The sequence below is a fragment of the Mobula hypostoma genome, chromosome 12 (assembly GCF_963921235.1).
Source record: "Mobula hypostoma chromosome 12, sMobHyp1.1, whole genome shotgun sequence".
NCBI classification, from domain to species: Eukaryota; Metazoa; Chordata; class Chondrichthyes; order Myliobatiformes; family Myliobatidae; genus Mobula; species Mobula hypostoma.
In genome coordinates, this window is record NC_086108.1 from 8,623,238 (window position 1) to 8,636,785 (window position 13,548).

General features: G+C 43.9%; 1 protein-coding gene across 1 annotated transcript in view; it reads left to right on the plus strand.

Moving 5' to 3' along the window:
- The window catches only part of ppp1r14ab (protein phosphatase 1, regulatory (inhibitor) subunit 14Ab), a 101,703-nt gene that overhangs the window by 65,139 nt on the left and 23,016 nt on the right, over positions 1 to 13,548 (plus strand). Inside the window, exons 2-3 of the mRNA XM_063063596.1 lie at positions 1,634 to 1,714; positions 1,830 to 1,862. Coding sequence (XP_062919666.1) covers positions 1,634 to 1,714; positions 1,830 to 1,862 — 114 coding nt within the window. The remainder of the gene's footprint in view (positions 1 to 1,633; positions 1,715 to 1,829; positions 1,863 to 13,548) is intronic.

A 13,548-nucleotide genomic window follows, 5' to 3' on the forward strand; every position in this document is an offset into this window, starting at 1 on the left:
ACCACCATATCAGTCAGCACATTCCAGACATCCACCACTCTCTGAGTAAAAAAACTTACCCCTCACAATTTGCTGCAAGAACTCAGTGGGTCGAGCAGCATCTGTGGGGGTTGGAGGGATTGCCGACGTTTTGGATTGAAAGGCTGACAATTCCTTCCCTCTCCATCCCAACAGATACTGCTCAGCCCACTGAGTTCTTGCAGCAGATCGCGCATCGCTTCAGATGCCCGCCCGGAGTCTGCCGTATCGCGCCGAAAGGTGACAGCGTTGCAGCGCTAGTGACCTGGGTTCGATTCCGCTGCTGTCTGTAATAAGTTTGTGTGTTCTCCCCGTGACCGTGTGGGCTTGTTCTGCGTGCTCTGTATTTCACTGTAGGACTTGATGTTTCACTCATATCCTATTTGTGTGCATGCTTGTATGTGTGAGGATTAGGCCTCAGACAGCGATGTTCTCATTATTTATTGCTTTTTATTTATATTTCCCCCGTGCATAGTTTGTTGTCTTCTGCACTCTGGTTGATTTTTCATTGATCTTGTTATAGTCACTCTTCTGTAGATTTGCTGAGTTTGCCCACAGGAAAATGAATGACAGGGTTGTAAATGGTGACATATACGTACTTTGATAATAAAAATTACTTTGCCACGCGGATACGTAACATTGTATTCGTGCAGAAGGAGAGTGATGTGGGTCTCGGTTACCCGCTAGAAGCTTAGGTATGATCCCAAGACTCCAGGTAACACTGGACAACAAATTTTTCTCAAGTGGTGCCTTCTCAGATTTTTTTTTCTCTGATAGACTACTTGAAGCTGAACACAAATATACTTCCAGGCTCCTTGTATCATGTAGGAATTTGGAGAAACAAGCAATTAACTTTTATTGAATATAATCCATTTAATTGCATAACGGTGCTCATGCTTTGCAATATTTTAAATAAGCTAAAGATGTTTTGTTAATGTTTTTCATTTGTGCTCAGTGTCTGGTCCAACAATAATCAGCGAGCTTTGATATATTCCAGTTGCCCTGATACTGTTTCTCCATGATGGCAGTGTCCTGGTGAAACCTTTCACCATGCTCGTCACTGACAGTGCCAAGATTGGCAGTGAAGAAGTCTAAATGGGAATGCAGAAAATGAATCTTTAGTGACATGTTGCACGTCACAGTTTTATATGCTTGAAGCATGTTGTCAACCAGCTGCATGTAGTTTGATGCTGTGTAGTTGCCAAGAAAACTTTCAACAACATCTTGAATGCCTTCCATGAAATGTTCTCTGGTCCCACTAGAAGTTCTTCAAATTGCCTGTCATTGATGACCTGTTTGATTTGTGGACCAACAAAAATGCTTTCTTTGATCTTGGCATCAGTTATTCTCACTTCAATTATGAACTGAAATAGCAAATATTGGTGATTAAAAATATAGTGTGTGATCAGGAAATTTCATTGTGATTTTCAAGATCAGCAGTCCAAAATCCATCGGTACACCCTTAAGTATTCAGGAAGCAAAATCTTTGTTGCCCAATGTGATTTGTTGCAAAATCTTTTGGGGGTTCTGGTCTGGGTGACCCTGAGGTGAATTCCCAGGGATTGTGGGAAGGGGGCAAACAGAACAAGGCTAAGTTGAATTTTTCTCTCTGCAGACAGACAAGATGCCAGAGGAGGTGAACATCGATGATCTGTTGGACCTACAGAGTGACGAGGAGCGAGGAAATTATCTGCAGGTCAGGCACTCAGTCCGTCCCTCTTGGCAGGCAGGGTGGTGGGTTGGGGCTGGTTTATTTTTGAGGACTGACCACTCATTAATTGAATCTCTAAGTATCACACTTTATTTTACAGATTATGTTTACCTCCTGTGGCCAAAACACAGAAGTAAGTATTCCAACAATAACTCTGTTTCTTAGCAACACTACACTCTTCTGTAACTTGTCCCAGTGCTACAACCCTGGAGCATTATTCTTTGATGTAAAGGGTATGAAGTTTAAAATTAGCTAAGTTTTGATGCAACTTCATAGGGCTGTGGTGAGACTGCATCAGCCCTGATCTCTTTGCAATTCCGTATTCTTAGTATTTAAAGTTCAAAATAAATTTATTATTCAAGTCCTTATATGTCCCCACATACAACCCTGAGTTTCACTTTCCTGCAGGCAAACTCTACAAATCTGTAGAATAGTAACTCTAACAGGATCAATGACAGATAAACCAGAGTGCAGAAGGCAACAAACTGTGTAAATGCAAATATAAATAAATAGCAATAAATAATGAGAACATGAGATAATGAGATAAGGAGTTTCTAAAGTGAAATCATTGGTTGTGGGAACAACTCAATAGATGGACAAGTGAGTGAACTAAGTGTTCGGGAGCACTTCGGGTCCAGTGATCACAATGCTATTAGTTTCAATATAATTCTGGAGAAGGATAGGTCTGGACCCAGGGTTGAGATTTTTGATTAGAGAAAGGCTAACTTTGAGGAGATGCGAAAGGATTTAGGAGGAGTGGATTGGGACAATTTGTTTTATGGGAAGAATGTAATAGAGAAATGGAGGTCATTTAAAGGTGAAGTTTTGAGAGTACAGAATCTTTATGTTCCTGTTAGGTTGAAAGGAAAGGTTAAAAGTTTGAGAGAGCCATGGTTTTCAAGGGATATTGGAAACTTGGTTCGAAAAAAGAGAGATATCTACAATAAATATAGGCAGCGTGGAGTAAATGAGGTGCTCAAGGAATATAAAGAATATAAAAAGAATCTTAAGAAAGAAATTAGAAAATCTGAAAGAAGATATGAGGCTGCTTTGGCAAGTAAGGTGAAAATAAATCCCAAGGGTTTCTACAGTTATATTAATAACAAAAGGATAGTGATGGATAAAATTGGTCCCTTAGAGAATCAGAGTGGACAGCTATGTGTGGAGCCAAAAGAGATGGGGGAGATTCTGAACAATTTCTTTTCTTCAGTATTCACTAAGGAGAAGGATATTGAATTGTGTAAGGTAAGGGAAACAGGTAGGAAAGTTACGGAAACTATGATGATTAAAGAAGAGGAAGTACTGGAGCTTTTAAGGAATATAGCAGTGGATAAGTCTCCGGGTCCTGACAGGATATTCCCTAGGACCTTGAGGGAAGTTAGTGTGGAAATAGCAGGGGCTCTGACAGAAATATTTCAAATGTCATTAGAAACGGGGATGGTGCCGGAAGATTGGCGTATTGCTCATATTGTTCCATTGTTTAAAAAAGGTTCTAAGAGTAAACCTAGCAATTATTGGCCTGTGAGTTTGACGTCAGTGGTGGGTAATTTGATGGAAAGTATTCTTAGAGATGGTATATATAATTTTCTGGATAGACAGGGTCTGATTAGGAACAGTCAACATGGATTTGTGCATGGAAGGTCATGTTTGACAAATCTTATTGAATTTTTTGAAGAGGTTACTAGGAAAGTTGACGAGGGTAAAGCGGTGGATGTTGTCTATATGGATTTCAGTAAGGCCTTTGACAAGGTCCCATGTGGAAGGTTGGTTAGGAAGGTTCAATCGTTAGGTATTAATATTGAATATTAAAAATGGATTCAGCAGTGGCTGGATGGGAGACGCCAGAGAGTGGTGATGGATAACTGTTTGTCAGATTGGAGGCCGATGACTAGTGGTGTGCCTCAGGGATCTGTACTGGGTCCAATGTTATTTGTCATATACATTAATGATCTGGATATACATTAATAAGGGGTGGTAAATTGGATGAGTGAGTATGCAGATGATACTAAGATAGGTGGAGTTGTGGATAATGAAGTAGGTTTTCAAAGCATGCAGAGAGATTTAGGCCAGTTAGAAGAGTGGGCTGAAAGATGGCAGATGGAGTTTAATGCTGATAAATGTGAGGTGCTACATTTTGGTAGGACTAATCAAAATAGGACATACATGGTAAATGGTAGGGCATTGAAGAATGCAGTAAAACAGAGGGATCTAGGAATAATGGTGTATAGTTCCCTAAAGGTGGAATCTCATGTGGATAGGGTGGTGAAGAAAGCTTTTGGTATGCTGGCCTTTATAAATCAGAGCATTGAGTATAAGAGTTGGGATGTAATGTTGAAATTGTACAAGGCATTGGTAAGGCCAAATTTGGAGTATTGTGTACAGTTTTGGTCACCGAATTATAGGAAAGATGTCAACAAAATAGAGAGAGTACAGAGAAGATTTACTAGAATGGTACCTGGGTTTCATCACCTAAGTTACAGAGAAAGGTTGAACAAGTTGGGTCTTTATTCTTTGGAGCATAGAAGGTTGAGAGGGAATTTGATAGAGGTATTTAAAATTATGAGGGGGATAGATAGAGTTGACGTGGATAGGCTTTTTCCATTGAGAGTGGAACAAGAGGACATGAGTTGAGAGTTAAAGGGGAAAAGTTTAGGGGTAACATGAGGGGGAACTTCTTTACTCAGAGAGTGGTGGCTGTGTGGAACGAGCTTCCAGCAGAAGTGGTTGAGGCAGATTTGATGTTGTGCTTAAAGTCAAATTGGATAGATATATGGACAGGAAAGGAATGGAGGGTTATGGACTGAGTGCAGGTCGGTGGGACTAGGTGAGAGTAGGAGTTCGGCACGGACTAGACGGGCCGAGATGGCCTGTTTCCGTGCTGTAATTGTTACATGGTTATATAACTTATACCCTTATGCTCAAGGGCCTGATGGTTGAGGGGTAGTAACTGTTCCTGAACCTGGTGGTGTGAGTCCTGAGGCTCTTGCACCTTCTACCTGATGGCAGCAGCGAGAAAATAGCACAATCTGGGTGTTGGGGATCTCTGATGATGGGTGCTGCTTTCCTATGACAGTGTTTCATGTAGATCTGCTCAATGGCGGGGAGGCCTTTACCCGTGACGTACTGGGCAGAATCTGCTACTTTTTTAGGATTTTCCATTGAAGGGCATTGATGTTTCCATACCAAGCTGTGATGCAGCCAGTCAACATACCAAATCCTCTCAAGCTCCTAAGGAAGTAGAGGTGCTGCTGTGCTTTTTTATTATTGCATTTATCTGCTGGGTCCCCGACAGACCCTCTGAATAGTAACACCCAGGAATTTAAAGTTGCTGACCCTGTCCATCTCTGATCCTCGGATGATTACTGGCTCATGGACCTCTGGCTTCCCTCTTCAGAAGTCTACCATCAGTTGCTTTTATTTGCAAGGTTTGTCTTTTTCACATTTGTTGCTTGTCAGTCTTCAAGGATTCACGGTTCATATGCAGTATACTTCCCTGGGAGCTGTCGTCCTCACAAAACAAGCAAAGCCATGGAATACGTTGAAAGAGATACATCCCACCCCCACCCTCGCAAAAAAACAAATTGTGCAAAGTAGCAAGAAAATCATGAGTGAAAACGGCGAATATAGAAACACCAAGTTGAAAGAACCCATATTCAGCTCTGCTCAGTGTTCATTATCTGCAGGCCGCCCCAATCCTAAAGTTGCACAAAAATAGCAAAAGGAAAAGAAATGACCAGTAACACATCATAATGTGAACTACAGTCCAATCCACAAACCACGCCAATAAACCTTGCTCCAGCACCATCGAGGGACAGAGACCATTGGAACGCCGGGACCTTCCTTTGGGAGCAGTGAGAGAGAGGGAGAGAGAGACTGTCACATGTAGCCACCCTCCTTCGGCAGCAGAGAGCCAGAGGCGGGTAGACAGTGTTGAACACTCACCTCAGTGATGTCAATCTCCCTCTGTGCTTTAATCAATGAGATGGGCAAGAGATCGAGTCAATCATGGGCTTTATTTGTAGATTTTTGTAAAATCTATCATATTTCTTTATTTTCCTGTAACTGCCTTCAAGAAAGTGAATCTCGAGGCAGTATATGATAATAAATACATACTCGGGTAATATGTTTTACTCTGACTTTGACCATCAGGCCCTCAAAACGGCATAGATAACTTCACTCACCTCAACTCTGAACTGATTCTGTGACCCACAGACTCACTTGCAAGAACTCCTAGTAACTCATGTTCTCAGTATTATTTATTTTTTATTTGTAGAGTTTCTCTTTTTTTGCACATTGGTTGTTTGGCGGTCTTTGTCTGCTTTTGTAAATTCGAATTATATTTCTTTTTTCCTGTAAATGGCTGCAAGAACGTGAACCTTGAGGTAGTATATGGTAACATTCAGTGACCTCTTTTGCAAAGGTCATCGGCGCGCGTTGCTGCTGCCACAAAGGAAAAGCAAACCATGATGTGAGTGATGATAAACCTGGTTCTGATATGGGTCTCTATTGTGGACTGAGAGTGGGAAGAGGGCAGGGAGAGGCATATAACAAAGGACACGCCTTTCAGCCCATGATGTTGTGTTGGCTTTTTACTCTAAGATCAATCTAACCATTTCCTCCTGCATACCCTCTATTCTTCTTTTATCCATGTGTCTATCTAAAAGTTTCTTAAATGCCATTAATGTATATGCTTCTACCCCCACCACTGGCAGTGCATTCCACGTACCCGCGACTCTGTGTAGATAATCTGTCTCTGATATCTCCCCTGTTCTTTCCTCCAGTCACCTTAAAACTGTGTCCCCTCATACAAGCCATTTCCCTTTGGGACAAAGTCTCTGGCCGTCCACTTGATTTGTTCCTCTTATCATTTTGTATATCTCCATAAAGTCACCTCTCATCCTCTTTTGCTTCAAAGAGGAAAGCCTTAGTTTGCTCGACCCATTGTCATAAGACATGCCCTCCAAACCAGGCAGCATCCTGGTAAATCTCCTCTGCAGCCTCTCTAAAGCTTCCACATCCTTCCAATAATGAGGTGACCAGAACTGAACACAATACTCTCAAGTGTGGACTAACCAGGGTTGTATAGACTGGTAACGTTACCATGTGGCTCCTGAAGTCAATTCCCCGACTAATGAAGGCCAACACACCACACACCTTCTTAACCACCCAATCATGCCGTGTATCAGTTGGACGTGACTTGATTTCTTTGGTGGCTGGAGCTGGGCTTTATTTGATGATGCCCTTGAGATATCAAAAAAAGTTCAAGAACAAAGTTCGTAAGTAAATTTTATTTTCAGAGGACCTGTATACGTCCCCATGTACAACCCTGAGATTCATTTTCCTGCGGGCATACTCAGCAAATCTACAGAATAGTAACTATAACAGGATCAATGAAAGATCAACCAGAGTGCAGAAAACAGCAAACTGCGCAAATGCAAATATAAATAGCAGGAACTTCAGATAATGAGATAAAGAATCCTTAAAGTGAGATCATTGGTTGTGGGAACATTTCAGTGATGGGACAAATGAGCGTAGTTATCCCCTCTGGTGCCTTGGGGGCCTTGCGTGGCCCTGTGGACATGAATTCTTGCCGGTGTCGTGAACTGAAGCATAGCGGGAGCCGGAACATCGATGACAGCGCGAGTGGCTGGCACAAGGATCTGCACTCAGTGATTGATCTATCTATCTATCCGTATCTCTCTCTCTCTCTCTCTCTCTCTCTCTCGTTCTCTCTCTCTCTCCGACTCTCGAGCAGGGAGACTCCAAATAAAAGCAACGCTCCAGAATGACTGTTGTCTCCCCTGTCGCTACGGAAGGAGCGATATCCATCTCTCCCTAGTTGGTGACGTTGAAACGTTGCAGTGGACAGTTAGTTTTGGATGGACTGTAGACCATGGTTTCTGTTCGGGGGCTTTGCTGTTGCTGGCAGGGTGGGAGGTGGGAATGCTGATGCCCAATGCTGGAATAAGTTGGGGGAGGGGGCAGGGTAGGTGCTGTTTGTGCATGGGGAGGAGGCAGGGTTATTGGGGTTCTTAGGTTTTAGAAACGTAGAAAATAGGTGCAGGAGTAGGCCATTCGGCCCTTCGAGCCTGCACCGCCATTTCTTATGATAATGGCTGATCCTCCAACTCAGAACCCCGCCCCAGCCTTCCCTCCATACCCCCTGAACCCCGTAGCCACAAGGGCCATATCTAACACCCTCTTAAATATAGCCAATGAACTGGCCTCAACTGTTTCCTGTGGCAGAGAATTCCACAGATTCACCACTCTCTGTGTGAAGAAGTTTTTCCTAATCTCGGTCCTAAAAGGCTTCCCCTCTATCCTCAAACTGTGGCCCCTCGTTCTGGACTTCCCCAACATCAGGAACAATCTTCCTGCATCGAGCCTGTCCAATCCCTTTAGGATCTTATACGTTTCAATCAGATCCCCCCTCAATCTTCTAAATTCCAACGAGTACAAGCCCAGTTCATCCAGTCTTTCTTCATATGAAAGTCCTGCCATCCCAGGAATCAATCTGGTGAACCTTCTTTGTACTCCCTCTATGGCAAGGATGTCTTTCCTCAGATTAGGGAACCAAAACTGCACACAATACTCCGGGTGTGGTCTCACCAAGGCCTTGTACAACCGCAGTAGTACCTCCCTGCTCCTGTACTCGAATCCTCTCGCTATAAATGCCAGCATACCATTCGCCTTTTTCACCGCCTGCTGTACCTGCATGCCCACTTTCAATGACTGGTGTATAATGACCCTCCCCTTTTCCTAATCGGCCACCATTCAGATAATAATCTGTTTTCCTATTTTTGCCACCAAAGTGGATAACTTCACATTTATCCACATTAAATTGCATCTGCCATGAATTTGCCCACTCACCCAACCTATCCAAGTCACCCTGCATCCTCTTAGCATCCTCCTCACCGCTAACACTGCCACCCAGCTTCGTGTCATCCGCAAACTTGGAGATGCTGCATTTAATTCCCTCATCCAAGTCATTAATATATATTGTAAACAACTGGAGTCCCAGCACTGAGCCTTGCGGTACCCCACTAGTCAATGCCTGCCATTCTGAAAAGGTCCCGTTTATTCCCACTCTTTGCTTCCTGTTGCTAACCAATTCTCCACCCACACCAATACCTTACCCCCAATACCGTGTGCTTTAAGTTTGCACACTAATCTCCTGTGTGGGACCTTGTCAAAAGCCTTTTGAAAATCCAAATATACCACATCCACTGGTTCTCCCCTATCCACTCTACTAGTTACATCCTCCAAAAATTCTATGAGATTCGTCAGACATGATTTTCCTTTCACAAATCCATGCTGACTTTGTCCGATCATTTCACCGCTTTCCAAATGTGCTGTTATCACATCCTTGATAACTGACTCCAGCGGTTTCCCCACCACCGACGTTAGGCTAACCGGTCTATAATTCCCCGGTTTCTCTCTCCCTCCTTTTTTAAAAAGTGGAGTTACATTAGCCACCCTCCAATCCTCAGGAACTAGTCCAGAATCTAATGAGTTTTGAAAAATTATCACTGATCCATCCACTACTTCTTGGGCTACTTCCTTAAGCACTCCAGGATGCAGACCATCTGGCCCTGGAGATTTATCTGCCTTCAATCCCTTCAATTTACCTAACACCACTTCCCTACTAACATGTATTTCGCTCAGTTCCTCCATCTCACTGGACCCTCTGTCCCCTACTATTTCTGGAAGATTATTTATGTCCTCCTTAGTGAAGACAGAAGCAAAGTAATTATTCAATTGGTCTGCCATGTCCTTGCTCCCCATAATCAATTTTCACCTGTTTCTGTCTGCAGGGGACCTACATTTGTCTTTACCAGTCTTTTCCTTTTTACATATCTATAAAAGCTTTTACAGTCCGTTTTTATGTTCCCTGCCAGTTTTCTCTCATAATCTTTTTTCCCCTTCCTAATTAAGCCCTTTGTCCTCCTCTGCTGAACTCTGAATTTCTCCCAGTCCTCAGGTGAGCCACTTTCTCTGGCTAATTTGTATGCTTCTTCTTTGGAATTGATACTATCCCTAATTTCGCTTGTCAGCCACGGGTGCACTACCTTCCTTGATTTATTTTTTTGCCAAACTGGGATGAACAATTGTTGTAGTTCATCCATGCAACCTTTAAATGCTTGCCATTGCATATCCACCGTCAATCCTTTAAGTGTCATTTGCCAGTCTATCTTAGCTAATTCACGTCTCATACCTTCAAAGTTACCCCTCTTTAAGTTCAGAACCTTTGTTTCTGAATTAACTATGTCACTCTCCATCTTAATGAAGAATTCCACCATATTATGGTCACTCTTACCCAAGGGGCCTCTCACGACAAGATCGCTAATTAACCCTTCCTCATTGCTCAAAACCCAGTCCAGAATAGCCTGCTCTCTAGTTGGTTCCTCGACATGTTGGTTCAAAAAACCATCCCGCATACATTCCAAGAAATCCTCTTCCTCAGCACCTTTACCAATTTGGTTCACCCAATCTGCATGTAGATTGAAGTCACCCATTATAACTGCTGTTCCTTTATTGCACACATTTCTAATTTCCTGTTTAATACCATCTCTGACCTCACTACTACTGTTAGGTGGCCTGTACACAACTCCCACCAGCGTCTTCTGCCCCTTAGTGTTACGCAGCTCTACCCATACTGATTCCACATCTTCCCGGCTTATGTCCTTCCTTTCTATTGCATTAATCTCTTCTTTAACCAGCAACGCCACCCCACCTCCCCTTCCTTCTCTGTCGTTAATTTGGGGTTTCTTCTGATTCTTCTGCAGAGAATAAGAATTCCAGGTTGTATATTGTACACATTCTCTGATATTAAGTGGAACTATTGAACTATTTTGTTCAAGAGCCGGATGGTTGAGGGGTAGGAACTGTTCTTGAACCTGGTGGTGCAAGAGCTGTGGCTCGTGTACCTTCTACCTGATGGCAGCAGCGAGAAGAGAGAATGGCCTGGGTGGTGGGGGTCTCTGATGATGGATGCTGCTTTCCCATGACAGTAATTTTTCCACTTTAGAGGTAGTATGGTGATGAGAGTCGGTACTGGTGCCCTCAGACAGAGACCTGAGTGTTCTGGTCTCCTTATTTAGCCATGTATAATATAGATTCCCTATTTTACAATATAATTGGAAGCCCTCCAGAAGGGATTAAGGGATAATTCCTAGAAAGGCTTGTTCTCTGTTAACAAATGACTCAAAAAAAAATAGATGTATACTCTTTGGAGGGTAGAGGAATGAGGGGAAGAAATGAGGCAATTAGGGACAGGGCAGGATACACTGGTCAACTATTATTTTCCAAAAGCATTGCTTCCTCCAAATTTTTTTTTTTGTTTATGATAGACGGCTAGAAGCTGAACACAAATATAATTTCAGACTACTTGTATCACGTAGGAATATTTGTAGACTACTTACAGCCCAGGAAAGACAGGGCGTCAGTATCTGAGGCGACAGCCGATTTGTCTCACTCTCCCACGCTGTTTGCTTCTCTCTCCATGGTCATGAAGACTGCCCGGCCTGCTGTGCTCCATGCCGGCGACTGCGATGAACTGATAAGCAAGGCTTTGGGCCTACTCTGGGGTGTGGATCTGAGGACTCAATTTGGTTCAGAGGGTTGTTGCTCTCTTCTATTATTTGCCTGATTTGAGTTTTTTGTCCTTTCTCTTGTGAATTGGGTGTTGGTCTTCAATTTATTTTTAATTGGGTTCTTTCGAGTTTCTTGCTTTGTGCAGGCATCCCACCCTGCAAAAACTCATTTCAGGGAGGTAGCACCATCAATTTGCGGGAGACTTCCGGGAGAGTTGGGATGTCTGCAATAGAGTAGCTCCTTAGCAGCTGGCCAGCTAGTTTAAATAACGTTAGCTATGCTAATGAACGAATGACAACTGTTAAACTCACCTCAACATGTCTTTTACAGTCTTTACCCACCATGGGCAATGGAAAAGTCACTGTTGCAAACAGTGCAGCGAGCAACACTGTCATTATTTTTGACCCCAATTAGGCAGGGGTACACTTTAGTGTAGTCTGGGGTGACGTACGTTTTATATATATTTTGGAACACTCTGCAATGGCACGCTCTCGCTCGCGCTCTCTCTCTCTCGTGGTCGCTCTCACGCTCTCTCTTGCTTTTCTATCACTCGCTCTCAAAAAAATTGATTTCTGTGATATTGTATATAATTTGCGGGCATCAGGGAGCCACTATTAATATGAGGGAGACTCCCGGAAGTTCCGGGAGAGGTGGGATGTCTGTTTGTGGCCTGTAAGCAGTCAGATTTGAGGGTTGTATAATTGTACGTCATGGTGGTTTTCATGATCAGCAGCCCAACGTGCCAGAATTAAGAGGAGGAGGGGGAAGAGGCTAGTTGGAAGGCGATAGCTGAAGCCAGATGCAGGGTGGGGGAAGGCCAAGGGGAAGCAGGATAGGAGAGAGAAGCAAGGGAGGGTGGAGGGAACCCAGGGGGAAGTAATAAGCAGGTGAGAAGAAGTGAAAGGTCAGAGTGGGGAATAGAGGAGGGGGGAGCGTGGAGATTTGTTTACCAGAAGGAGAAATTGATGTTCATGCCATCCAGTTGAATGGGATATAAGGTGTTGCTCCTCTACTCTTGTCTTGGCACAAGAGGAGGCCATGGATCGACACCTCAGAATGGGAATCAGAAAATGCTTGGCATCCGAGAAGTCCTGCTTGTAGCGGGTGGTGCGGGGGGGGGGGTGTGATGAAGCAGTCCCCCAGCTTATGACGGGTTTCACCAGTGTAGAAGAGTCCCCACAGGACTACAGCCGATGGTTTACCTCTCGAAAGGAGCTACAAGGCTTGGGCTGCAGTTCCTTGGTTATGTATTTACGTATTTAGGGATACAGCTTGCCCCAGTGAGCCGCGCCGCCCAGCAACCCCTGATTCATAGCTTATCTGGGTTGTTCTGTGACTCATTGTAGGCCTCGTTCAGCTTGTGATTAAAAGTCTGAATTGGACGGTCAGCGATGACTACGTTTATGGCTGTTTGCTGACGACAGGGCCGAGCAGAGGTTACTCCATCCGTGATCACACACTAATCACAGCACAGCAGAACAACGATTCTGTACCGGCTGGGCGTGAGAGCCAGCCGGTCACCAACACCACATTCTCACAGATTCCTTCACTCTAACTCCATCGTAAACACTGCAGTGGACGTCGAAACATACGGTGAGATGTGTCGATTGCATCAACGACCAACACGGTCCAAGGATGTGCTGGGGGCAGCCCGCAAGTGTTGCCACGCTTCCAGTTCCAACAGAGCTCGTTCACAATTGACTAACCCCAACCTGTACATCTTAGAACACAGAATGGCACAACACACCTATTTAACCCTAACCCTAGCGTAGGCCATTTGGCCTGTGATGTTGCATCAACCTGTTAACCTTCTCTAAGATCAATCTTATCCTTCCCTCCCACATCCATATGTTGTTTCTTAAGTGTCCCTAATGTATCTGCTTGTACCACCACATCTAGCAGTGTGTTCCACAACCCCCACTGTGTAAAAAGTCTACTTCTGACACACATCCCCCCCATACTTTCCTCCAATCGCCTTAAAATTATGCCCCCTGGTCTTAGCCGTTTCTGCCCGGGAAGTAAGTGTCTATCCATGCTCGATCTGTACCCCTTATCGTCATGTACACCTGAACTCTTGTGCTCCCACGTCATTGGAATAGAATGATAAAGAAGTACGTGCAGGAAAGCCCTTTGGCCCATCTAGTCCATGCTGACCCTTTTTGAAATGTATGGCCCACTACAGGAGACATCCTCTCCACACCCACTCTATCTAGGTCTTTCCATAT